A 27,797-nucleotide genomic window follows, 5' to 3' on the forward strand; every position below is an offset into this window, starting at 1 on the left:
AAGTGGACCGCACAAAACATATATTTGGACTGACCATGGGTTCCAGCTTCCATGAGACACAGGGCAAATGTTCAGGGTTACTGATATGACGGTACTTGCGATCTTCAGGATACAAAACTTTCATACACGCACAACAAAATCCATCGGGTTTCTAATTGATGAACTTTTGAAATTCAGTAATTTGTTTCTTTTGGACATTTGAGAAAGTGGAGAGATTTCTATTTCCAACTCTAAACGAGAAAAACATGATAAATGATAAAAATTTCTTTGTCGTTTTTTTTTCAATCAGCATTTATACTTTAAAAAAGTGTTTGTACACCATATCCTTTCTATCACCCAAATAAATGTTATGTAATGCTGGTGCAACGTTTTTTTTTAAAAAAAAAAGATAAGACATGTGGTTTATTAACATACAAAAAATAAAAACATAAAAAAGGAAAATCCGGGATTAGGTTTCCATGGCTGCGGTACTTGTTTTGGTTAAAATGTTTGGCGAGAAAGGTAACTTTTCATTCATAAGATTCTCCAAGCTAAAACAAGGAGCGTCCCAAATGGTTTTTCTCACATTGGTGCTGTATGAGTAAACCGTACTCATGGTACGGGGAATAGGCCTAGCAGTAGCATTCGTTCTTAGACGACTGATCGCCCCGTTGATCGAAACTGGGTTGCAGTTCTGAGGGATAGTACCCCTTTCGACTAAAGTATAAAATATTAAAACATGCTCATGTATATTTTAATTTAAAAACGTACCCAAATGCTCATGCATGTCATGGAATGACACAGCAAACGCCTCCACATTTCTCTCTGCTGTCTTGTCGGACTTACCAACAACAATTGTAGGGTCATTGGTGTTCTCCCAGACATAACGATATACCGCATACGTGAGCTTTGTGGGCTTGTCGGAAAAATCAGAAATCTTCATTTCCTTGACTTTTATGGGAAGAATATTTCCTTCTTCATCAACCATCGGCAATGGTTTTACGTTATTTATATTAAGACGGACATTGCTGAAGGCCCTGTTTGAATCATCAAACGTGAAAGCTGAAATATTGAGCGATACTAAAAATGAAACAAAGCATTTAAGTACATCATCATAGAACATTTAATTATTAACTTACCAGTAAAGTAATGCTTGCTATTTACATCACAATAGCGAATAAAATAAAACATTAAAGCTGGGTGAGAACAAAGAGTTTAACTTTGACTCCTGAGTCAGCGCATTTAGACTCTAAAGTAACGTTCCGAGCAGTTACTCTGAACTGAGGGGCGGCGGTAACATAGGCATCTGTTAATTCTCCAACGAACATTTCATAATATTATTTTTTAAAAGATAATAATGTCTAAATATTGCGAAACTAGGATATTTATACGCCTTCAATTTTGAAGTAACATATGTGTTTGATAATTAGTTGTCGAAAATCGCAATTCACACGATGATTAAGCATTCTAAATTAAAAATGAGAAAATGTATATACCACCCCTCTTTTTCCAAATATAGTAATTACCACCCCTGTTCGGTCACGCCGGACAGTAAATGTCCGGTGGAAGTGGATCACTTTATACCCATTTATTATGCTCATTTATAATGTATTTTTGGATCACTTAATACCTATTTTTTAGGCCTATGAACCAGGTCCGAATAATTGTTTGAGGAGAGGCAGGGGGGGGGTTAGGTATCATTTTACGTTTTCATTTTACAATTTACAACGATCATATAAATGAACAATCAAGAAAGTATTGCTGAAGGCGAGCGTCTCATTATTCCTAAAAGAAGAGAAGTAGCCCCAAGAAATCCTTTAATCGAGACACTCTTCATTAAATAGAACCAGTCCAGGAATGGAGTATCACTTAAGGAAGTTGATGTCGAGATGTTGATGACACATTGATTAAAGACAAGTTGACATGTGGTAAATGCCATAAGACGTTCAACTCGAGATCAACCCTGATCAAGCACTTGAAGGTGAAACAACATATTGTAATCGTTGGTGTCAAGCATGGGCGTCCTGATTAAGGTGGATGGTTTGCATACTATATCCGCCAGCAGCAAAAGAAGGCCGATGGAAATTCCGTTTTGAGAGTCGATGAAAAAAAACTTAAGAAGCAAATAAAGAAACAAATCAGTTATGAGGCGGTAAAAGCCAAGACGAGAGCTGCGTGGGCTTTGTTGGAGAGTAAGGACCTTCTTGAAAACCTTAAGGTTTTATGGGATACGTATTATGGTGTATGGAGACCAGATATGGCCTATGTACAATATGTTGAACATGTCTCTCACATTTACCAATATCACATCACCAAATTATGTTTGGAAGATTCATATGGATTGAGGGTAACTATTTCTTTGAGTATTCTGGAAATGATGTTCAAACGTTTTCCCGGAGTGCTCGAGCAAAATTTTGACAGGGAAATTGTCCTGGAAGCTCTGACGCCCTTGAAGTTTAATCAAGGCAATGATAAAGAGCAGGATAGTGTTCGTATGAATTTTGACTTTGCCAAAGCAGATTGTGCAGAGATAAAAAAATTGCTGGAAGATCGTCGAAACTGTATGGATATTAACCTAGCCAGACTTGATATCAAGCACAAACTATGTTTTATGATACAAGTTCACTTTGGGGCTTATGATTTTGATTTTAATATCGTAAAAGTTCGATCCGGTCTTTTCTGTTCTTTGTTTGCTCCCGCCTCATTTGATTTTCAATAAATAATTAAACATTGTTTGTTCCTGAACGCATATCCTTAGTTCATGAATTAAATGATTTTCAACATAGTTGCAGCCAACACCATATCAGTAACGGCTTATATATAACCAAAGCGGTTTAACGTACAACTGAAAAAGATATTTGTCATAAAAAAAAAAGTTTACAATTATTGCATATTGTATTCATGCTTGTTTCAGATATGCCTTTTAAAATTTTTTTATTCATTTATTACGACCGTGTTCTCATCTATTTTGTAACAAAACAAGCGATTAGTTTAGATCTAGAAGTAAGCTAAAAACATGTAACTATATTACCTGTCTGCTCAGACGGAATGTATTTCTTGAAGGTCAAGTGTTTGTTCCAAAACGACTTGACCTTGTCATCTTGGTGACCCAAGCGTTCCATGGCTTCATGGTGTAAGACGCTGATCCAAGGCCAGGCCATCTTGATGGACCTCTTCATGTTAAAGGTGACCCAGTGGTTCCCACCATCATTTTGCAAAACAATCGGCAAAGGTGCCGGACCAAGGGGAGGTCTTACGTTTGCATTTTGAAAGACTGGCAGAAACGTTAATACGTGTCCTTCGTACATAGAACAAGGATAAATGGCGACAGGCCTCTGAAATGTGTCTGCGGCTAATTGGGCACATTCTGGTGATTGAAGCCGTTTATCCTGTCCATGTTCATGTTCTACCAGTCTTTCACTCCCAACTACTCCCTCCAGACCACTGCAGGTACAAGTTATCATGTCGGTTAATTTTACATGCTCATCAAAGCATATTTTGTACTGATCATAATTAATTAGCAGTACATCCCTCATAAGCTTTTTAACTTCCATGAAACGCTCTTCGTCTCTAAAGACCTGGTAAGACAGAGCCCTAAAGCTGCAGTGGTCATCCTCACCAACTATCACAATTTCTAGAAAACTATTACGTTGAAGATCCTTGTCAACATAGATTTCAGTGAGAATCTCGAAATTCTCGTTCGTGACAGCTATAAACACATATATATATATTGATAAATGAGTACAATATGAAGATGTGTTTTCATTAAATTTTATACTTTACAAATCTTTGCCTTTTTAGGAAGATGAAGGCGTTCTCCAGCCTCATACTCCGTATTCTCGGCTGTATAAATATTTGAATTAGTAAAAATAATGTTGTATTTTTTAAAAGATTCTTACATGGCTTGGCTCTCTTGGGAATGTAAAAAACACAGCTGTGTCCCTCTTGATAACATTGTCCTTGCCAACAACACCATTCTTAACAGCGTCTGTAAATAGAACATTCATAAATGATAAGAAAATGAGTTATTCTGAGCCTAGTTATGAATACATTACCCTCCTTGTTTTGCTTGGAACCACTGATTTGACGCCAAGGAGAAAAGCTTTTTTCTTTAGCAGGACGGCCAACTTTAGAGATTGTCTCACTTTTTGGTAACATAAATAAGCTGTCAATGCTTCTTGAATTTTTAACAAACTCCCGGTGATCCTCCAGCGCCTTCTTCAAGAAATCACCGAGAGCATTTGACTCAGTGACTGACTAACAATTACGGTGTTGGAGTTCAGCTTCCACCAAAATGCTGCTAAATTCGTCAGTTTTGTTGACTTTGTATTCGATATCAACTTTATGAAACTTAATTCTTTGTTTATCGCCGGTATCTGGAATATTGACAACAGGAGTGTTGGAAGCCATGTTGGTGTTATACGCAGTAGCAGTTTTTAGCAACGACCGACTGCTGATATCCCGAACAGCCAGAACCTTGTCATCCATTCTTACAATTTTGTGTTTACACGGCAAAGCTTAAATTATACGGTCACTGCAAGAGCAGGTATTGTTCATACATGCAAGTATCTTGTGGTGATCCACCTACTGTTCGTATTAATCACACCATAAAACATTACTAAATAAAATCTCATTTCATCATCCCATACGTTATTACATCACAACACGAACTAATTTCTTATACATTATATCATATCCAACTACAAGCACTATTTTAGTGCTGTGTAATTTGTCCATCAAACTAAATTCATAATCCGATTTCTCTTAACATATATAAATATGCAAACTGATAGTTCGAATAGAACTCTCTCAATCCTTGAATCTACTTTTACTCTTAATAAAACTTATAAGCAGTCTCAAAGTATTTTATTCTTTTTATTTATGTATCTCTATCCTCAACTATCACATTTCTTGTCATTCGATATCATTCCAGCGTTTAACATGGACTTTTGGATGGTAATTAAAGCCCTTGTAGAGACCTTACCTACCAATCTGACAAGTCGGACGTTGTTGCGAATCATACCATCGACATAACAGCCTTCTTTGATTCCTGTCATTTTTTTTTTAATAATTTGTCGGTTGGTATATTTGTCTACTTCGTCAAATAAAGAGAGCAGGTCCAATCCTGTCGACATAGATCCGCTTTTTAAGGCACTATGAGTGCCTTCAACTCGTTTACTGGTACTACAGCCAAAATGGTTGTACATTCGGGTGATATAGCCGGCCGACTTATCCTTACAGACTAACCAGTTACTTTCGAGATATACTTGGACATTTTGGGACGAGCAATCTTGTAACAAAGAATTGTTCGTAGCAATTACTTTGTATTTACTGCAGACGTCGTCGAATTTGTCTTCGGTGTATGAAACAATGATTTCTCGAATCAGCTCAATGCATTTTGGCTTGTCTTCAGATTTGATGAAGATATGACTTAATTCCTTGTTAAAGTTTTGATTCATATGCCAGGTGCAAAGCATAGTTTTGCTGTTAGGAAAGACCTGATCAATAGCATTCATCAAAGCCGAGCACTTATCAGTAACAAAGATGGGTTCAATGCCCTCACTGGAACAGGAAAAGATAGCCTGCTTAAACGACTTCAAAAACCAGACATAGGTTTCAATTCTTTCGTTTGCAACGAATGCATAGGCAATACGTGTTGACATACGTGAGTTACCACCGACGTGTGATACGCTTTGGATTGAAATCAAAGGCATGCGAAGGTTGTTAGTTTTATATGTAGCGTCCATAATAATAACTTCACCTCGAATTCTAACCTCGTCCAGTGCGGTTTCATGCATAAAGAAAATAGATGTTAAAGAACATCTACTTTCACTACCACTCAAAGCTTTTTGGTAAGCCATCAGATAGCTTTTGTTACTGATATGGGACATCAAGTTTCTGGCATCGTTATCAAGAGAAGTGACGTTGAATGATTGAGAATTTTCAGCACTCCAGTTACGGACGTCATCATAGGACAAAATTGATTGTCCATCATTACCCCCGAGAGTTCTACGTATCTCAGGAACGCTATTGCCTGCTTGAATCATTATTGTAACGAGTTTCACAGTGTTCTGATTCAATAGTCCTCTTTTTCCTTCGGGACTTAATTGAACCATTTCCAATGATAAAATATGCTTGTGCAAGTGTTCTTGGCTGGCTTTATTAGGTCGTTCGACTGTCCAAACCTGTATACACTTTGAAAAATTGATTTTGAATATGAAAGGGCAGTCGTCTTTGATGGTCGTTCTTGTTCTTTTTCTCTCTTCAGGGTTCTCAATGGCAAGTCTACAGGCTTTTCCACACTTACAACGAAGATGAAGGCGTCTATCTTTTTCACTCTTAGCGACAATTAACACGAAGTGGTTTTCAATAGCCTATTTTTTAAGGTACTGTTTAATTTCCTCTGAAGTTAGATATTGGAAGACTTCCAAAACGCAAAACAGAAATTAAATTAACTTAGAATTAACTACGGAAATTCTATTTTCCGAGGTTAATTTCGCATGCCTTCCAAAACGCACAAAAATTAAGATTAATTTTTTTTAATTTTATTAATTCAAATAATTCATGATTTCTTGCTCCCTTTACTTCCAATTAGCGTAGTAGACCGTTCTGATTTGGTTTACACCAACGGTTCTTACACGGAAGTTGTGTAACCTCCATACAAGGGTCAGAATATCTCTACGCTGTTCCTTATCAGAAGGAAGTTTTGCATGCAGCCTTCCAAATGACCCTTGTATGGCTCTCATTCCCCATTCTACTGCCTGCCGATGCTTCGTAATAACGGCATGCTTTTTTTGAGTTGCCACATCACCTCTATCTACACCAACTGCGTTTTCTCTTGGCACACTCAAAATCTTGCCCCCAAATTCTCGCTTACAAGAAAAGGCTGAATCTGCAAGGAGTTTGTAAGGTTCTTTGCATCGATGAGTCAGCCGCTTTTTGTAAAGTGGCACGGATATTTCTGCATCATGCCATGATCCCGGACAGTTATATCTATGCAAGGAAGGGTCCATTCAGTTTTTGTTTGATTAAAGTCACAATATCTATACGTATATCTTACCTCACGTAGCAGATGCATCCATCGGGCGTATATACTAAAACCTGCGAGGCGTAGCAGTCTCCTTTCCATCCATTATAGTAAGCATTTTGCTCCAAAGGGTCAGCAGGATGCTGTATTCTCAGGTTAAGTCCGTCAAAAAAACCAAAGACCCCTCTTAATACTTCTTTTTCAAAGTCGTTGGTTGTGTTTGAATACACCATTTCATTGAAAAACTTCATTTCATCCTCATTAGGTCAAGAGATTTTCCAACGGGGGTCTTCTTTGTTCTTATTGAATACCTTCAAAAGAGTTTCAAAACCCATATTTTTGGATCTGCTAATTGTAACAGCAGGCGCACCAAAAATCATGCAAAGTGTTTCTTGCTTCATTGTACTGTCTATGTTGTGATCGAGCTTATATACAGATATAACTCTATCAGCAATTCTTTCTTTCTTATTTGATAACCTTTCTATAAATCATTATTGCATTACTCTTTAAATCAAATACATGCTATTACACTCTATTTACTACGCATTGATTACTCATCAACATATAGAAAACAATAGTCATACATTTATTCCAGATAATACAATCCAATGATATGATCGCTCGTCAATAACAAGATTCTCGAAGGTACCATGAGATGCTCGATCTTTAATTGACAATACGCCTATTGTATATTTGACAGGTTTCACTTTAATGATTGATATTCAGCCAGTCCTGAATATGTATATAAAGAACCCAATTTATTGTATAATAAAGACTTTAGTTTATTTTTGCAGTTTGATAATTTTACTTCGTCAAATTTCTTTATTTTTATTCTTGATTCGTAGCTTTATCTCTCGAATTTCTCAGTCTAACCACATAAGAACTAGAGCAAGGATCATCTCGGGGTCAAAAACTCTTTTACGTCCAGTCTTGCAAACATTAGGATATTCAATGAGGAATTCTTCGTATAATTCATCAAATGATGCGGTGGTTAAACCAAGATGACACATGTAAGCATCATCTTGACGAGCCATAATCAATTTTCTAGCGGCTGATTCGGCAAGTTCATGTAAACTTTTGGATGTTGTGTAAAACTGTTTATTAATACGACAACCAGATTCAAGTAAATTCATATAATGAAAAGCAGCAGCAGAAAGAATAGCAATATGTGTATACAGTAATAATGTACGTTTGGTTACTGGAGGCATTTCAAATATATAATAAAAGCGTGAAAAAAATTTATATGGAAAGAAGGGGTAGGGGGAGTGGAGGATTGTATTCAGTTACAATAGACCCCGTCCCAATAGATTTCCATCACATATAGTCACAAATTAATGATAAGGTCAAAAGAAGTCTGAAAAAAGAAGTCTAACACATGCATTATGAGATTCGCTTAACGACGAGCTATAAAAACTGAGTTACCTGTTTATGAAATTATTTTCTTTTTTTCTGTCAAAACAATTTATTCAAACAAAAATGGGAAACGTTCCAGGAGCCGTAAGATTCACTGAAAATGACAAGCTTTACTTGCTCAAAATAGTAAAGAATGTTCTACCATCTGGAGCTGATGAATGGAACGAAGTGTGCCAAATGTACATGACAGGAAAAAAGAAGCAGGTCGCAGAAGAGAATGAGGCCATCAGATTAAGTACTGGAAAGAAAGGAGTCAAGACCGCTTGTGAGCGTACTATTACGTCTTTGAGGACCGTATACAAGTCTTTGAAAGCAATGAAGGGACCCACAGGTAAATTAACATAAATCTGATGCATTCGTAGTAAAACCTTATTAACAATGACATATGAAAACAATTCCCTGTTAGGAAGCCCCGTCTTGACCGAAACCGTCAGAATCGCAAGGGAACTTGAGGAGCTCATAACCATCAAAACTTCCCAATTGGAATGTGGAGCTGATGAAAGTCCAGTGCAGAACAATGCGAATCCTGTGGAAGCTGTCCCTGGTGCTAATGGCTTTTGGTCAATTGATGAATTAGCTGAGGAGAGCGCCAAGGCGTGCGATCAAGATGCACCATCTCCTCGTTCGGTTGCAAGAACTGTCCCAATGCCAAGAAAGTCCAGGGGGGCACACCAATATATGGAGGACTTCAATAGTAATTTTGGTGTCCTGGCAAGTGCCATTGCTTCGTCTCTTGGGTAGCAAGGGAGCCCTGCCCCTTCCTCCTCCAGTCTGAACAGTATGAACGATATCAATCTGGAGATGATTGACAACCGTCTTGGGGGTGTTGACAATGCCTTGGAAGATGTTAACGTTCGACTGGAGGCGGTCAAAAATGATATGAAGAATGAGCTGAACGATGTCAAGAAGGAGTTCAGCGAGTTGAAGGAGGCGGTAATATTTAACTATACTTTCATGAATTTAAAATTTGAGCTAACCGAATCAAACATAGATGATGACGTTGTTTGATTACATCAAAACATCAGTGGCCAAGGTAATATCAATTGTGATATATTTTAGGTCTTGTATTTACTAAAAAATGACTTTTTTTTTTTAATTTTATTAGGAACCCTCTCCTACTTCTTCTGAAAAGGGTAAAAAAGTCGTTTCAAATAAGCATAAAAGAGCACAATAAAATTATTTTTTTATAAACAAACTCTTCGCAATACATTTATTTTACTTTCATAATCCTTCAAGCCTATTGCATGCAAAGTTTTAAAAGAAAATGTAAAAGAGATTTTTTTTTGATATAATTTTTTTTTGAAGTTAATTTTCAAGTTAATTATGGGGGTGGGGGTGTCAATTAACTTTTCTCCATTTAAGCAGTAGAAAATGTCTTAAAATTAAGGTTAATTTTTGGTTACACATCGTAAAAAAAAATTTTAAGTCCGTTTAATTTTGATGAATTAACAGTTTTGGAAGTCTTCCATTGACTGTTGTAAATAGTTTCATCCAAAGCATTTGAAACTGAGTAAAATTCCATGGTCGATAAACATTTATGATAGTAAAACAATAGAAAGGGGAAAAAAAAACTTCAACCCACACCGCTTTTAAGATGCCGCGGCTCTGGTAGCGGGATATAGAATATACGGGCACAGTACTGCTGATTCCACACCCCGTAATCCAATGGACAAAATAAACATTGAGTAGATCGTTCTAAAATAAGAAATGCATAAACAACCTATTTTAAACGGCAAAAATTATTCTGTTCAATTTCATCGATATCACCGTTAAGTTGAAAAAAATTTCATGAATGATAATGCCTCAATAGTTACCCATGCTGACAACGCTTTTAGTTAGTATTAGAGTACAATATAAGCTGGAGGCAGGGTATAATTAAATTTAAAACGTACTATATTCCTTTTGTATACATCTTTTTTGAGGAATATAGCAATGAGGTCATGGTTTTCTTCCTCTTGCATGTTTTAAATATAGGCGGATACAAAACCATCATCCCTTCTGGTACTTCCAAACATTAAGGATTGCCACTAAATGGCTGATTCCCGACAATGCTCTTATAATGAAACATCTGGAGATTAAAAAAAAAAGATATTAAACATTCTGCAGTCTTATAAAAGTAAATAACCTTTAAGCTAAAGCGACAGTAAAAACAGCCGATCATACGCCTGTGAAAATTTTAATTTTCGCGCATGGAAGTATAGTGAGCCTGAAAAACGGATAATAAGTGATCCAAAAATACTCTGTACACGAGCCTAAAACATAGGTATTAAGTGATCCGAAAATACACTATACATGAGCCTAAAAACTAAGTTTTAAGTGATCCAAAAATACACTGTACACGAGACTAAAAAATAGGTATTAAGTGAGCCAAAAATACATTATAAATGAGCCTAATAAATGGGTATAAAGTGATCCACTTCCACCGGACATTTACTGTCCGGCGTGACCGAACAGGCTTAGTAATTACTTTATTTGAAAAAAGAGGAGTGGTATATACAGGCTCTCTTAAAAAACTATAAATGAATGTTGGAACTTTACGAAAAATATGACTATTTTAATTACTGGAGACAGTGGAATATGTGACGATTAACGTTTTTATAAAACAATTAAAAACAACTGATGGTGTGGTATTACTAATAGACTATATAATAAAGGTAATGTATGCCAATTGCTCTTGTTGGTTACACTTGGTAATAAACAAATAAACAGAACAAAAAAGAAAGAGACTTCACTATGGCGGAAAACTTGGTAACGATTCGTTTAAATTTGGTGACAAAACGTACAACGTTTACAGCCTAATGCTCGTTTAAAAAATAGCTGGCATCAATTTTTTGCGCACAAATTTGTTAACAAAGCGTCTAAATTACTTCTTTGTTAAACAGCCAAGTTTGTTTGTAAAGCGTACTAGAGCTGTCTGCTGTCACCAACTTTGGTTGCAAAACTTACAAGTTTGCTATTCGTTATTTTACCAACTTTCGTCGTTAAACGAACAAGTGTTTTTACTTTTTTCACTAACAATGGACGTTAAACGTACAAGAGTTGTCGTACAACAACCAAATTATTTGGTTGTTCCCCTGCATATTTGTCACAAATCAACCAATTTTGTGCACTGTGTGTCTCCTTGATTTTTTACATATATAAAACTTTATTCAATACGAATACTTTGTTATTTTATGGATGTTTTAATTATATATTAAACCGCTTTTGAAATAGAAGCGTCCTTTTTGTAACTAATACTCATGAAGATAGAGATGTTATGTCACCATTTAAAACACGAGCGACATCATTTCCTTCGACCAATATTCATACCCATAATACAATTTACCTAAAAAATGATGTAATAAACTGCTTACTGCATCGAATGCGTTGGAAATAAGTGACATGTTTTTCATAAAGGAGGTTGGAAGATGCTTCAATATATAGAGAGATCAGATCAGTAAATAAGTAGTGTTAAGTGTATAGTAGGTAACTTGGCCTCAGACAGAAATACGCAGTGGGTGATAGACGAATCTGTAACGTTAAACTGATGAGGCACTAACAAAAGACTTAAACGCTAAAAACGCGTAAAATTAAATGTTTAAATAAACCGCACATAAGAATAGCAAAAGAAGACGGAAAAGGAAGCCAGAAAAAGCTGATGTATCTATACATATACGGGAGGTAGAGCGCATTAGTTGCTTCTATACGAGCAGTCATTCAAAAAACATTTACGATAATCAAAACTTTTTTCCCTCTGTGGCTATGAGTCTAATAAAGCCTTCATATATTGAATAATAAGAGCTTGTTTCAGTCTACTTTACATTGGCTATAGAAGAAATGGTATTTAGAATAAGTCTAACAGAAATTGAAGAATGACACTTACAGATCACATGAAAGCAAAAAGTAACCAAGGTGTTGGAATGACAAATAGACTTTCTTTTGACAATCAATAAACAACCAGTGTTATCAGTACAGACAAGCAATACAATAGGGGAAAAACGTTACAATAGCTACACAGTCTTAAGACACTGGTAATAGTTCTTAAAGGATAACGTGGATATAGGTTATTAACACTGATGTTAATAATAAAGTAGTTATGAAAGTAAGCACCAGACTGGAAGTAGTCAACTTAAGAAATCTTATAATATAAAGTTTTTAGGATAAGAAGATAATCAACGATGATTTTAAGAGGGCGTAAGTAATATTAATATAAACTGATTGCCAAGATTAAAAAGAAAAGTTATTATAAACAATATCTTATATACGGTTTTAGTAACAAAGAGATTCGAGTCGAGTGTGAATTATGAACTTTGAGTTAATTGTTATATGAAAAGTATAGACTTAAGATAAACAAGAAGTATGAAAGTTGAGGGAAACACAAAGGAGTCAATTACAAATTATTAAGAAACTAGATTTTTAGTCAAGATAAAACTGAAGTAATATTTATTAGAAAAAAAAGGGACGTATTTATAGAAAAGATCCTATCCTGTGTAACACCAAGTCAATTTAGATTGGCTGCAACAACAGTTTATGTTTTTTTTTTCAAAAAAAAGCAAAAAAAAGAAATAGAAAAAGGGGGGTCAGACTTAGGGAAGATGTTTTATTTAAATATGTGACTATTTTTTTTTCTTAGTACTACTGTTGTTTGCAACCGTGTTTTGGCTTAATGATAGAGTATTCATCTTTACTGTATTCATATTTCCGGATGATCGTAATAGGTTTTCTCCGTTTTGGAGGAGCTAAAAACACAGGGGAAGAAAAACCGGAAGCATTAGCAGAGTTAGTGGCAGAGTTAGTAGCAGTGGTAGCGGTAGTGGTAGTGATTGCTGTATACACAAATATCCCGAAGTGTATACAAGCACTATTCTGTGAGTTACTTTAGCGAAGAAACTCGAAATAGCTATTTTGTGTCACCTCACGTACACGCGGTTTACACGCAACATCTGCATTAATAAAGGATAAAAACAACTTATAAATAATACCACAGCTTACAATGCACGCATGGTCCACACATGCTTACTGCAATATGTTCACATTATAAATCATTCTCTCAGCCTGCTCTATTAATTGACAAGTACCGAAAGACTTTGTCAATTCCTATATAAACCATCCTCTTATTCAATAATAAAACGATATTCAATTTACCCAGTCTCACAATTTCCTTTTTCTTTATCTTATAAACTGTCTATCTTGTTTGATAGAACAGTGGTAAAAGAATAAAGTGTGAATGAATGACGTCGAACTAAAAACGTATGTGTGAATTGGGCTTAGAGTATAATAGAGTGTTACTGTTCCGGAGAAAGCCCACTTGTCGAAATTGCGTACAAGTTTTGTTACAGAGTTACCTTCAGTTGTTTGTTTTGTGTACAAATTAGTTTCGAGCAAATAACTGGAAAAGAAGTAAAATCGGTTGGTGATAAATCGTACAAATGTAATTGCAAAATCACCAGCTGCCGTTCGTTTTCCGTACAAAACGAACGGCAGCAAACAACTAAAAAAAAATAAAAAAAAACAAACAAAACCAGTCGGTGACAATTCGAACAAATTTGGTTGCAAAACCACCAACTATTACACGTTTTACGAACAAATTTATTGCAGTCAAACAAAAAATCCGCCATAGAGCTTTGGTAGCAGTTCAAATAATTGAGCAATATGCAGAGTTACTGCACAGCTGAACTATTGAAATTTAGGTTTCAGTAGTAATTGCGCAATTTTCTCAAAAATTCAAGTGACTACTCTTCAAAATTAGGCGTGTCGCAGCAGCCACCAAAATGCGCACATCGGATATATTTTTAAGCAACATCAGTCCTGCGGTTCTCGCCAACTGAAACCTCTTTAACGTTTCATCTTGAACTACAATCATTTCAACAACTGTAAAAATTTGTAAATCACACTGTAAAATTACTATTTTAGACTGCTATGTAATACAGGCGAATAGCTACAGAATTATACAGACGTTATTAAATATCACTTTGTGCATATTCACAATTGGATGTACAGTCGTAAATAGTAAAAATGCTATGGTGACGATATTTCTTGTACTACTACTCACACTGTTTTAATCTTGCAGGAATGGATTACGGACTGAATTTTCTCGAGTATATGTTATTTGTCTAGAGCTTAGGAAATGATATGAGTCGTAAGCTTAAACGTATTTAGTCTTTATTACTTGGAGAATCACTAGATGCAACCAATTATGTCTGTGAAATCTTTAAAACGCGCTAAAATTATTTATCTTCAAAACAATTACCTTTTTTATATGAAGGCATGATTGCAAACGACAGACCAGAAAAGTTGAACTTCGCCACGTCAATGACAAGACACTTAGCCACTACATAAATAACGAAACTTATGTCCATCACGTTTGTAAATGTTAACGATTCCTCAACAGCAACAATCGAATGAAATCTAACAAAAATATAGACATCTGCGTCCGACAATGTACCCAGAAACCAAACCGAAGAAGAACTAGCAACGTTTCTTGAAAACATGTATTTATGTTCAATTAAATATCCATTCGTCATTGAAATCATTTGGACCTGACTTGAAGCCACTGTCGGTCTTGAACCGTCTGCGCAATTTAGAACAACCATCAACTTCAAAATATAATAGTTGTCTGAAACGTTTATCAGTGCTTCGATTGAAGAACCTGTTTCACCACAAAATAAACCATCCCGTACAATATCGTTCTGTTTCAATCGATTGCGGTAAGGAAACGAGAGCGCATTACATGCCTGACCTCGGATAAATTACTTCGATAAAACCAAAAACTATTAACTCCTTCCATTTGATGTTATAGCACATTCTTAGGCATCCTCGTCCAGGTTTCAGTGACTGCTGGACCACAACGGCGAACGTTTTGGTTAAATTTTGTTTCCCGAACACAAATTCAACCCAAATTATTTGGCGTCTCAGGAATATGATCAAAATTATTTTAGCATTTTGATCACTTTTTGTTATATATACCAAACATTCGGTGTAATTACACAAAAAATGAAAAATATTTTGGTGCTATCTGACAAATTTTTGGGGTTTTAACATAAGCTTTGATCACAGAACCAGAATCGATCAGAATAACTTGTGTTTCATGACCATAGTTTGTGTCATAGGACAAGTATTTATGTTGCATGATAAATATTTCTGTAACGATATGCAAATATGTTGTGTTGACACATCAAAATTTTATTAAAAAGTCATATATTTTGGTTATAAATAAAAAACATTTTGGTCATACGAAATATATCATTCAATTGTAATATCGTGTTTTCTCATTTCATAGGTATAATTTAAATTTTAAGAAACGTTTTATTTAAAGGATGCAAATGGATGTGGATATAGAGTATAATATATTTAAATGGGTCAATTAAAGTGTTATTAAGCTAGTGAATAATGTTAGTTATACGACCTCTACGTAATCATACCTTAAATATAGATATATTTGAATGTGTCTTTTCAAAATTGTTTTAAACTAGTAAGGGAGGTTAGTTATACGGTATAGGTAGCATGATATATGTTAGGTGCAAAAAGTACCTTAGAATTCGAGCGTATGATATGCATTTACGTGAGTTTTTACATATCTACAATAAGTAATACTTTAATGATCCCAATATTCAAGATAATGTAGTATAAAAAGAACATAAAAAGTGGGTATTAGCCTCTTAAATCAACATAAAAGATTCTTACATAAAATAAAAGGGTATACAGGTAGGGAATGAGCGAACTCAATAGTATAGAAAGCCTGTAAAATAAGTAACGACATTAGTATCTACATCAAAAAAAAAAGCAGGACTTACCGATTGATTAAAGTCTTTTTGAAAAGTATGTAAAAGAAAGAGAAATAATAGTAAAACGACGGATCGCGCACCTTTAGTTTAAAAAAAAATAGCCTAGCGTAAATTAGTGTGATTTTTTACAAAATTATTGGTCTAATGAAATTTAGTGTCATTTTAGTAGATTTCATAACATTTATTTATAAAAAAAAAAAAAAAAAAAAAAGGAAGGAAGAAGGCACATAAAAAAGTAAAAGAGCAGAAAGAAGAGGTAAATGTAATTAAGTTCTACAAAAAAAAACCTATCAGCAAATGACAAAAGTTTTGAACGACATTTATTCTCGCATACTTTTTTGTTCTCTTCGAGCCCCTTGCAGCTTTTTTCCCTCTTCCGTTTGCCTGGGCAGCACGCTTTCTAGGAGCAGGAGGGATGACTTCATCTTCCAGCTCAATCTCCTCCAGCTCACCGTAATCAGACATCTGATCATCCACAGAACCAGAACCGATGTCTTCTTGGATGGCAGTGGGAACTGCAACAGCTGAAACCAGCTCTCCATCGTCAGAAACTTCGGGCTACAATGATTGTCAATCAAAAATAAAATAAAAATTAAGCCAAACCAAAAGCTAAATAACATACCATGAATGCTCTGATATAGTTGTGGTAACTAGTCGAAATCAATGTTTTTGCTGCCCAGTTTTCTGTACATTTATCTAAAGGAAGATTGGACCTTTTAGCCATCAATTCCAAATGATTGACAGCTTCAGACTTAAGGTGAGAAGGAATAACTTTCCACCTAAGTTTTTCACCATAAAGGTTCAAAGCATCAAGCTTACTTTTAAGCTGCATGACACTTGTCTTGCTGTATGAATTCAGCTGCGAAACGAAGGTTTGGATGTTCAACGTTTTCTGATCTCTCACAAGAAGACTGTCGCTCAGCTGGATCTTCAAATCCGGTTTCACTTTCTGTAGAAAGTATTCAATGTAAGCTGACTTTCGGTATTTGCTGCCTTTAGCCGATGGTTTTTGAATGTCTCGTTCGTGTGAAGACAAAAGGCTATCAAACTCATTGTCTCTACTTTGATAGACAGCTGGCACCGCAGGTTCGGCTGTAAGTGTATTTATGATGATTAAAGACGTTAGTATAAGTTGTAACCGACTATAGTCTATCACTTATAAATTTGTATATACCTCTTCTGTTTCTTTCGCGATCATCATCACGCTCTTGAAGGAGAATATCCAGTTTTCTTTCCATTCGTTTGACGGAAGCAAGTGTTTCGTTCCATGCGATTTCTGAACGTTGTGCGGATTCACCAAAAGAGTTTACACTGTAGTTTGGCATATTGATAAGAGTTAAATAATGAAGAAAGGAACAAGACTATCTTATGTTGGCTGTCTAATATATGTTAAAATTTAAACTCCTTTATTATTTAAACCATGATGTAATAAACAATGTCATTAAAAATGACAGTTTTTCCCAAAAAGCGTCCATACACAAGAAATATATATGGTCCCTAAATATATGTGTGTAATTTCACGTATTACTTACTTATCAACTACACGTTCTTGGGTGATTTTCATAACCAATTTACTGTCGACAAGAGCTAGCATTATCACTAGTACGTAGATGACGTTTTTTAGTGTAGTCTACAAAGGAGGCTATAAAATCTGTTGGATATAGCATAAATCTAATTTCTCAGTTCTTTATATTTTTACTTAACTTTTCCCATATGAATAACGATAACACAATTAATCCTTACAACGTCTGTAACGTATGCCAATATTCTGCCCCTAATGCTAAAAGCATGTACGTACACGTACAAAAGAAGAGGTGTATTTCTTTAGCCGATGAAGTTGATACGAGCATCGAATCCTCCCATGTAACTCCAATTGACGGATTCTCCTCGGAAGATATCGATATGATTGACAGTGCAGATACTCCTGGAAATGATGATGATGTCGACGAAGGTATAGGCGAAAGAATTTTTAAATAACGTGCATTTGACTTACTTTTGCAATACATATGAATCAGTTGTGCAGGAAGAGTTTCCTGACGCAATTTTATATGAGTATTTTGATAGCAACCACGGCCATTATAATAAATTGAGGGCATTTGAAGTTGGATTCCTGCAATTAACTGATCAGAAAGGTGTATCGAGGGAAGTACAACACCATCTAATTTCATTCATCAACAAAAACTTGCTTGATTGTATAGCACCAGAAGCTTGCATCGAAGGTAAAACAAAAAGCAACAAAGACTTCCATTTCTCATGTTTATATCTCTCAAATTAGGCTTAGGTGATACAAAGCTTCGTTCTCCTGATCAGATAAAAAATACAGTGGTTAAGACTAGAGGTATTTGTAAAGAATATGATGTCTGCGTTAATAGCTGTTACCTTTTCATGGATGATGATCAAGCTGTAGATTGCCCTAATCCCAAATGTAAAGAGAAAAGATTCAAAGACAATAGCAAAGTTTCTCGTGAAATTATGCCATGCGTGTCCATCGGTGAAGCATTGACACAGATGCTATTGGATGATGACAACAGGGAGCTTTTTGACTACAAGCCTACGTTCAATCTCGATGATAATCAACTTGTTGATATTTTTTCGGGTCAAGACTTCAAGCGTTTGCATCGTAAAGGGGTTATTGGTGAAAAAGATATCTGCCTTGTAATGTATGTTGATGGCTTCCAAAATAAGCACAAACCCGGTCATAGCCAAACCATGATTCACTCTATCATCATGAACCTCGACCCATCTGTTAGGTAACATAGATCCCCCACCTTTTTTCTGTGAAAGTTGGTTTCTTCCTTTCTTACCGTTTTATAGATTTGAAGAAAACATGATGATGCCTTTAGGTGTTATACCGGGTGGCCCTGAAAAGACATACGATTTGATGTCGTTCTTAAAGCCATTCATTGAAGAAGTAGGAGTCTTGAGTACGAAAGGCATGACAGTTGTTAAGAATGGTCGCGATGTTTACACAGGAAGAGTGTTTATTCTTGGAATCACAGGTGATATTCCCGGTATTGCCTCTTTAATGAACCATCAAGGACACCAATCGACTAGTGGATGCAGAATGTGTAAAGTCACTGGTGAAAGACCAATTGGAACTTCACACGGCATGTATTTTAAGAAAAAAGGAACTATGAGAACCAAGAAGGAGTTGGTATCACGCAGTCAAATAGCGGTTAGTATATTTGACGTATTAATGGATACAATGTATACTTACGAATAATTTTTTTGATGAAGGTAAACGGAATGTATGGTGTTCCCGAACAGATCAGTCGCTTACCAACATTCAACGGATCTTCTTTTTTTCTTTGCGACGAAATGCATTTGTTACAAAACATTGGAAAGTTGGTGTATGCTTTGGTCTCTCCTGCGGATAACGTACGTTACAAAGCGCCGGGTAATAAAGGCTTAAGTAGATTACAGACACAGAACAGCCGCTTTTTTGAAGTAATTGATGGCTTTGTTAACGCATCCAGAACGAACATACCCCAGTCATTTGAAGGAAATTGGGAACGGACAAAGGGACACAACCGTGCTGTAGATTGGCATGATTTCCTGTTGTATATTATTCCAACATTGGTCATTCAGCATATACGATCCGAAGAAGCAAGAGAAGCATTGATGAATCTAGTGTATGGTTGCTCCATAGCCATCCAATGGTCTATATCCGATGCTGACACTAGGGACATGAATAACAGGTACTGTAGTCATATATGAAAAATAGATGAGGTTTTGCATTGGAAAAATTAACTTTCTTATTTACCTAACCACCTTTATGATAAGATTTGACAAATGGCATACATTTTTGAGAGACGAGATCTTAGCGGAGAGATTAAACGTTCGTGTTTTCACTGTCAACAATCATTATTTGTGTCATCTGGAGTACATTGTCAAAAATGCAGGACCTCTGAAAGCCTACTCTTGTCGCAATTTGGAACGTACAATAAAAAAATACAGCAATCTGATCAAGTCCAAAAGCCGTATTAATGCCAATGCTTCCAACACCATCAGAAGTCAAGCAGGCTACAACTCACATCATATCCGAGGTCTCACGTCTGGCTTGGTTTCTGGTTCTGGTTGCAGCCCATCCTCGTATTTGGATCACCCATCAGGCTTGCCTGATTCCCCTCAACTACTGGCTCCTTTTATGGATGATACCCTGTTGGATGACACTTGTGCGGAACTGGTATGCTGTGGCTTGATAAAGAGCAAAGTTGTCAGGGCCTTGCAACATTACTACATGCGTACAGCAGGTTACGAAGCAGGAGAGCTTGAAAGTATGGACGTAGTCATTGCAGCAAGAGCATGGAAGGACTCGAAGCAATTCTCTTCAGAATTCGATCGAAAGGCCAAGAATTTGCATACAAGGGCCGGTCACATCGTACTGTTTGATGTCAGTACCAATAGAAGGTAAAAAAAAAAAAAGAGAGAGAGAGAGAGGAAGAGAGAGACGAAAAAGAGATATTAAAACAATGTCCTTAGCTCGACCCGAAATGCTTGGTTTGTTGGAAAGGTGCAGTGCTTTATTCAGCATAAGCAGGAAAATGAGGTTGCCTTCTTGGCAGTGATTGAGGTGATGGAGCAGCACAGTCTTGACAGTCATGGTGTTCCTGTTGTGGTTGAAAACACAAAAGATAAAGCCTATCGCAAGATTGCTGTGTGTGATGTAACCGACATTGTTGAATGTGTTGGCCTTGTGCAGTACTCGGCTACAAAAAGTAAATTCAAAGTCGTGTGGCCAAAGGCACAATTTCATAAAAAGCTTGACCGAAAACTTTGTGGCCAAACAACTGATTACTAGTAAATAGAATAAAAAAAAATTTAGACAGAGCTCATTATTTTCAGTTTTTGGAGTCTGGAATTTGCAACATGTAAAAAAAAAAAAAAAAAAAAAAAAAAAAAAAAAAAAAAAAAAAAAAAAGAGGACGGTAAAAAAAAAAAAGCGCAAGATTTAAAATATAATTGCCGGAAAAAAAAGATTTGTGTATTTCTTGACAAATTTGTGTTATGCGACCAAAACTTTGGTCTCCCGACACAAGTTTTCGTTTTTACATAAATAGTTCGCCGTTGTGGACAATATACGGATAAAGTTTTTTACCCTTTTTTCTGTAGAAACAAAGGATTTTCTCAAATGTGCAAAGATTTATTTTGGTGTGATCTGACAGAACCACGAGTTTCCAGTTTGTTACGGTACTCTCAATTTAAGATTTGGAAACAGACAACACTGTCCGACATTTTCTTTCTTCCAATTAACGCTTTTTCGGTTTAATAAATAGAAACACATGTTACTTCAGTATCACAGGAATGATGGTGCCACTTCTGAAAATTAGAATTCATTGGAAACTATTAGTAGCACCTTAAAAGCCAACTCAACTCCTGTTTTTATTACTTTACAGAAACACATAGTCGACATTCCAGCTTGTTATCTTTGGCGGACTGACAACGGGCGGCGCACTCATAAAACCAAGTGGTTCTAGTTAATTATGTTAATAGTCTTATTACATACACCGGTACTAGAACCAGTCTCTAAAGCACTCATACCATTAGCCCAACATTTGACTATACCAGTAAGTCGTAGAATCAAAGATACGAGGCGTGTTTCGAACAAAAAAACGTTTCTGTAAACGTTATGGAAAAAAATGTTATAACTTCTTACAAGAGTGATAACAACTTAAACATTTTTATGAAACACTTTCAGCCCAATTAACAACCTAATAAAACAAAAAACATAAAAATAAAAATGTTTCCAACGTGTCCCTATGCTATCAAAATGTGATTTCTTTTCAAAATATCAAAATGTCAAATAGTTAGAAAACTTTGGAGGGCTCTGTGTACACGTTTTTGAAATCCAACCCTAGTTTAAGGATATTCTCATCTAATTTGCGAGTTATCTTACATGGGAAACTAATCTGATAATCCGATACAAGTATAGAATGCATGAAACATTCTGGAACTGTTTCTAACTTTTTGTACTCTATTTCGGCTATTAGTTAAATGTGACCAGAGGACCCTAAAGTGACAGATCTGAACAGATAAAGGACCTGAATTTTCGGAGGTATCGCATAACGACGGATAACGGACCGCAGTACCCTGAAATCAACGGATTTTGAGGGATAACGGACCGGAGTGCCCTGAAGTCAACGGATTTTGAGGGATAACGGACCGGAGTACCCTGAAGTCAACGGATTTTGAGGGATAACGGACCGGAGTACCCTGACGTCAACGGATTTTGAGGGATAACGGACTGGAGTACGCAAACGTATTGGATCTTGACGGATAACGGACCAGAATTCCTTGTTTTTATGATTTAGATGGATAACGAACTGGATTTACCAAAATATAGCCCCACTAAAAGTCTTATTCGATGGATTACACATGTTCTGAAAAATGTTTTGTTTGGCTGTTTATTCACTTTTAAACAGCTAATTTGTATTCGGAAAAATTTGACTTGAATTTCATACGATGTTTTGTCAAGGGCAAAAGCGTTAGAGTCTAAATCTTGCAATTATTGACTTTTATCCACAATAGCTGCGTGAAAATTTGTTTTGTCCAGATAATTATAGAGTTTAATTTTGACCAGACATTTATTAGACCAAGATACTTTATTGCGTCGTCTGTCCAAGTTGTTGTTACCGATTTAAAATATGATTTCGCTACCAGTTTTACCACAGGGATTTCAGTATTTGCTTTTAAGTTACTTCAATGACAATTTCTCTTCGTTTAAAAATTTTCTTTGCATTGTTTAAGATCCTTTTGACTGATGTAACCCATATTAATCTTGCAATGACCAACAGCCTTGACCTGGTGGGGACGAGTGTTGGGGTGGCACAAGAGGGAGCGTTTGGATGGATTTGAGCTCAGGTCAGTAGCAATGTTGTACCAACCTCATTGTGTCGAAAGGACAGTGAATTGGCGAGATACGCGGGGATCTAGAGGATCAAAAATCTTGATGAATTGACCTGGCTATGTTCATAATGTGGTGAATACAGGAGTAAACCAACTCCTGTACAGAACACTAGGAGAGCCTATTGGCAGAAAAAATGATATCGATAATACGACCTGTATCGAGACCAGCTAACTTGAAACGCCTGTGAGTTTTAGCGCTAGTGATCTTTCTATTTCTGCCAGTATATAATATTGAAAACCGTTGGGTTTGGTGGGATCACGCTCGAAAAGAACGTACAATATTGGCAATAGTCTCAGCTGTCATTTTAATGGGCCGGGCCTTGGGTTGAGTGGCTTGCTAGCATTGATAGCATCTTTTTGGGCCATGGTTAAACCAGGCTTCTCGGGGAGTCTTTCGGCCTAGCAGTGGCCTTGATAGTGCTAAGAGCCAAGGAAAAAGGAGGTAGCTGACTCCAGATGGTTCCCATTACTTGCCAGATCATCAATTTGATCGACATCAATGCCGGAATTGGTTCTATTTTGTTTTCAGGCTGGAGTTGTAGATTGACGAACATTGCGGCTTGATCTGAATGTTAGTTTCCAAGACCAAAAGTTGAGACTTTTAATATGATCCAATCTTGTATGATAGCTTACCCGTACAGTAAATTTAGCTTCGTATTCATCGAAGCGACGGTTTCTGTCAGGAGCGGTAGCGGCGCAAGAGCAGAACAGAATGATTATTAAGGTGAGGACAAGGCAAGAAGAAACATTAAATATCTATTAGTATTAAGATATATATAAAAAGGAATGAAGGTAGAAAAAGGTTTATTTAGAGAAGCCGGCAAAAATAGATAGATCTTGAATACAGAAATAAGAATAAATAAACATGCTGTTTATTTATATTAACTGACAGATCGGGGTGAACAAGGGTCCCGGGATCATATTTTCAGAGACAGATCATTTGGTCTATTGAGTTTGGGACATCTTAGGGGCAGCGGGCATAGATACAGATAATTTCGGGGATAGAGTGAGAGGATAACATGGGCTGATATTATTAGTGATTTAAAAGGAGTTCAAAGTCAGAGGTACAAAGGAAACGGAAGTAAATGGGTTTTACAAGGACAAGGGATAACGGAGATACCTTATTCGGAACAAAGGACGCTAGACAGGAAACAATATGGATGTTTGTCAGTGACATGTGTGACAGGAGACAGAGAACAGGGAACAGGTGGAACAAGGACAATGGGCTAGTTGGCTTTCAAAAATGATCTGAGACATTTTGCATGATAACACGCAACTGAAACCTAGGTGGTTCATGACAGTTTTGTTCTCGAAGTTGCTTTGGCATATCCAAAGCAAATTCTGGAAGAGAGAAAAACAGGTGTGTGTGTCCCAAGGAAAATTAGGTTTGACATGAGGCAGCGAGGAGTGTCGAAAGAAGAGCGGATGTCTTTACCATTAGCAATTTCAGATTCTTGTGATGGTTCCGAACTGTTGGAAATTTTTTTTTGGCAGCTTGGTAGTACTTACTGAAGTAACTGAGAAAACCTTAAGAGACGGGATGAGTTGGCAAGCCGTAGCCGTGGGCAACTGGCTTGGACGCAGAAGCTCGGTCGTTAGGTAGCGACAGTAGTCCTAAAACTACTGCCATTTCGAGAAAGGTTTCAAGACATCCCATGCTTTTGAGGATGAAGCAGGAGCATTTCCTCTAGCTCTAGCAAGGGATTTAGTCTTTGTCATTATTGTTGAGAAATGTCGTATATTATACTAGCTGGCATCTCGCTCACTTCGTGAGTGGAGCCAGCGTCTGAAACGCACTCCAAGTTAATAAATATAAGGTGCTCTCATAATCGGAAACCGAAAATAAATTGCCTAGTTTTTCTACAAAAATAGTAACACAAGTGCTTGAAAAAGCGATCTAAAAATCGGCAAAATAACACACATACATATATGGGTGGAAATAAAAATCTGATCAAAGTCAAAGTACATTCAAATATTATTCGCTTGAAAAGGAAATGATAAAATAACAAAAGTTTTAAATCCACATTTTTTTTATTTTTTTTTTCCTCCCTTTTACTTTATTACTACTTTTTATCACTTACACCACGGGAAAATCCAAGTGTTTATAGTGTGATTCGAGTGATCTTTTAACACTTATTTAAACACCTAAAGAAAGTGTTTTGCGCCAATTTTATGAGTGATTTCCCCCGCTTAAAGAATGGTTAAAATCACTTCAATATCACTTTAATATAACTTAAAGCCACCTATTTTACACACCCTAATATACTTTTATACAACTCATTGTCACTTATACAGCGCACACCTTAATATCACCTTAGATCCACCTTAAAATCACTTTAGATCCACCTTAAATCACTTTAGATCCACTTTAATATCACTTTAGATCCACCTTAATATCACTTTAGATCCACCTTTATATCACTTTAGATCCACCTTTATATCACTTTAAATTTCACTTTAAAACTACCTAAAGATCACTTTAAAATGAACATTTTTACAGTTATAAAAAACTTTATTTGAAGAAAAAACATTATTTGGAACTTGTGGGAAAGTACTGTTGTCGATACAGCTATGCAACAGCAAGAATCGTTCACTATCATTGGAAATATGACATGTTAATATACTATCAAAATGGTTATATAGTAAGCCTTACATTACATTATTGGTTAGAAGCCGAGTGCCGTCTCTTACGGTTTTGTTCATTTTTGAGGGAGCCTTGTTTGACCAGCAGCTTGTAACATGAAGTAAATGGCCCAGTTATCTTTACACAATGACAATGTCTGTAATGTTTAAAAGATGAGCTTCCCTGGAGACTCTTGATATTAACTCCTTCTTGATAACACCAGATAACGTTTTCCAAGGTACATATTCATCCATGCTTGACCTCAGGACAGAATTGCAAATGGAGTTAATATCCTTGCTTAGCAGACGATACATACCTTCTGCTGTTTCGGGCTGGCCAAAAGAATTCAACAAAAATTCCGCTATCGCTATTCTTTAGTAGTTAATGATCAGTAACATGAACAGTTTCTGGCTTTTTGATCAAGTCAATCTCTTCATAATCGACTTGCATTTGATCTTGACCGCTATTTGGAAAAACATTTTGGGGACTTGTAGTAGCTATTTTACCCAAATGGTTTCTAATCGATCCAATCTTCATTAAGACTTTATAGCTGAATTTGCTTTGCGATGATAGTTCCTTCTAGCTTCTCTATTTTTTCAAGCACAATATTTACCTATGTAGGTTGTCTAGACATATTGATGGAAATTTTAGTTGGTATTTTAGTTAAAGTAGAAGAAAGAAAAAAAAACCCTCACGTCTATTTTGGAATTTCATTGTTATTGTTATTGTTATTCTTTGGATGGCTTATGTTTGCTCTATTTAGAAAAATATGTTACGTGAAATCATGATTTATGATGGGAAACCCTATTTTAAACCGCGAGTGCCGCAATATTTGGAATCCCTCTTCTTCACATTTAATTATCTATTAACGAAAAATATGCGTGCGAGACTTGCCAAAACAGACCATACGTTCGTACTCGCGATATAGAATCTCATAAAAGAAAGCACAAAAATATGGATTTGGAAATCGAAATGAAGGTTAATATCATTAGACGACGACTAAATATAACAAATGACAGCACTGCTGAGTCATGCGTCAATGGTTTGCCCGTAGAAGAACCTGCCAATATTCCTGATCTTGAATATGGTATGACTGACGATGACAATTTGATCCCGTTCCCGCTTCTGGTATTGCTATATGGATATCAACGCTGCAACTGAATTAGAAAATTTATATGAAAGTGATAGTGGAAGCTGTTTATTTTATACTACTAGTTCAACAGCATGCCACTTGCTGCAGAAGGGTCATATGAGAGTTCTGATTAACACCAATAATATTATCAGTCCAGAAAAACAATACCTTTACCAATAGAAGAAAATAAGCACTACCTTGTTTGGCCATCTATGTCATTTAAAAAGATGTGTGTATAAGCAATACGCCGTTTGGTTTTAAAAACAAAACGTAACATCATATATCAGACTTACTAAATAATAATAAAAAAATATTGCAAATGTTAACACTTTTTGGAACACCCCTGAACACCTCAAACGCAAGTGATGAAAACAAGCTTTTATTTTAACACTCATTTGTCACCTTATACAAAAGTGACCGAATTCACCACCTATTAATACCTTTTAACACCTTTCTCTCAAGTGATAACAATTAACACTTATTTTAACACTTAATAGTCACCTTTACCAAAAGTGACGAAATTTAACACTTATTTTAACACCTTTTAGCACCTTCATTCTAAGTGGTAGAAATTAACACTTATTTTAACACTTATTGTCACCTTTATTTAAGTGATGGCGAAAAACACCCGAATAAACACTCAAAGCACTCAAAGTCACTTATTTAATTTCAACTTATTTTTCCCGTGGTGTTACCTTACTATGAACAAACACTGAAGCAAATAACAACACACCCAACAACGTACGTGGTCGCGGACGTGGTCGTGGAAATGGACGTGGAGGTAGACGCGGACGTGGCAGACCGCTGGCACCTTGTGTTTGTTGAACCTACTGTTCAGCACAAACACCATCTGTCAACAACAGCAATGCCAAGCTGAGAACAACAACGCTAATGTCGAAGATGACAATGGGCCTTCACGTCCATACAACGTATGGCTGAGGTTGCAATTTGTAT

The 27,797-nt window shown here is 36.2% G+C and overlaps 5 protein-coding genes across 5 annotated transcripts; 2 read left to right on the forward strand and 3 right to left on the reverse strand.

Annotated features, from left to right (window-relative positions):
- Positions 1 to 442: 442 nt before the first annotated feature.
- On the reverse strand, positions 443 to 1,313 carry EV154DRAFT_531327 (uncharacterized protein). The gene is made up of 4 exons (XM_051603822.1): positions 1,200 to 1,313; positions 1,119 to 1,131; positions 751 to 1,059; positions 443 to 696 (listed from the first exon to the last, which is right to left on the reverse strand). Exons 1-4 carry the CDS (start codon positions 1,305 to 1,307, stop codon positions 449 to 451), a joined length of 678 nt encoding a protein of 225 aa, XP_051450776.1. The 5' UTR covers positions 1,308 to 1,313; the 3' UTR covers positions 443 to 448.
- A 405-nt stretch (positions 1,314 to 1,718) lies between these two features.
- Positions 1,719 to 2,698, forward strand: EV154DRAFT_571386 (uncharacterized protein; the record flags this gene model as incomplete). Its single annotated transcript, XM_051606263.1, has 2 exons — positions 1,719 to 1,778; positions 2,042 to 2,698. 2 exons carry the CDS (start codon positions 1,719 to 1,721, stop codon positions 2,696 to 2,698), a joined length of 717 nt encoding a protein of 238 aa, XP_051450777.1.
- Positions 2,699 to 7,869: 5,171 nt separating this feature from the next.
- Positions 7,870 to 8,214, reverse strand: EV154DRAFT_582204 (uncharacterized protein; the record flags this gene model as incomplete). Its single annotated transcript, XM_051606667.1, has 1 exon — positions 7,870 to 8,214. The coding sequence occupies one exon, from the start codon at positions 8,212 to 8,214 to the stop codon at positions 7,870 to 7,872; it is 345 nt and encodes a 114-aa protein (XP_051450778.1).
- Positions 8,215 to 8,482: 268 nt separating this feature from the next.
- Positions 8,483 to 9,593, forward strand: EV154DRAFT_571390 (uncharacterized protein; the record flags this gene model as incomplete). Its single annotated transcript, XM_051606264.1, has 5 exons — positions 8,483 to 8,750; positions 8,826 to 9,156; positions 9,199 to 9,352; positions 9,411 to 9,452; positions 9,525 to 9,593. 5 exons carry the CDS (start codon positions 8,483 to 8,485, stop codon positions 9,591 to 9,593), a joined length of 864 nt encoding a protein of 287 aa, XP_051450779.1.
- Positions 9,594 to 22,319: 12,726 nt separating this feature from the next.
- Positions 22,320 to 23,642, reverse strand: EV154DRAFT_488151 (uncharacterized protein; the record flags this gene model as incomplete). Its single annotated transcript, XM_051599066.1, has 2 exons — positions 22,320 to 22,505; positions 23,463 to 23,642. 2 exons carry the CDS (start codon positions 23,640 to 23,642, stop codon positions 22,320 to 22,322), a joined length of 366 nt encoding a protein of 121 aa, XP_051450780.1.
- Positions 23,643 to 27,797: the final 4,155 nt, after the last annotated feature.

Source organism: Mucor mucedo (assembly GCF_025094135.1).
Source record: "Mucor mucedo strain NRRL 3635 chromosome Unknown EV154scaffold_225, whole genome shotgun sequence".
In the NCBI taxonomy this organism is placed as follows: domain Eukaryota; kingdom Fungi; phylum Mucoromycota; class Mucoromycetes; order Mucorales; family Mucoraceae; genus Mucor; species Mucor mucedo.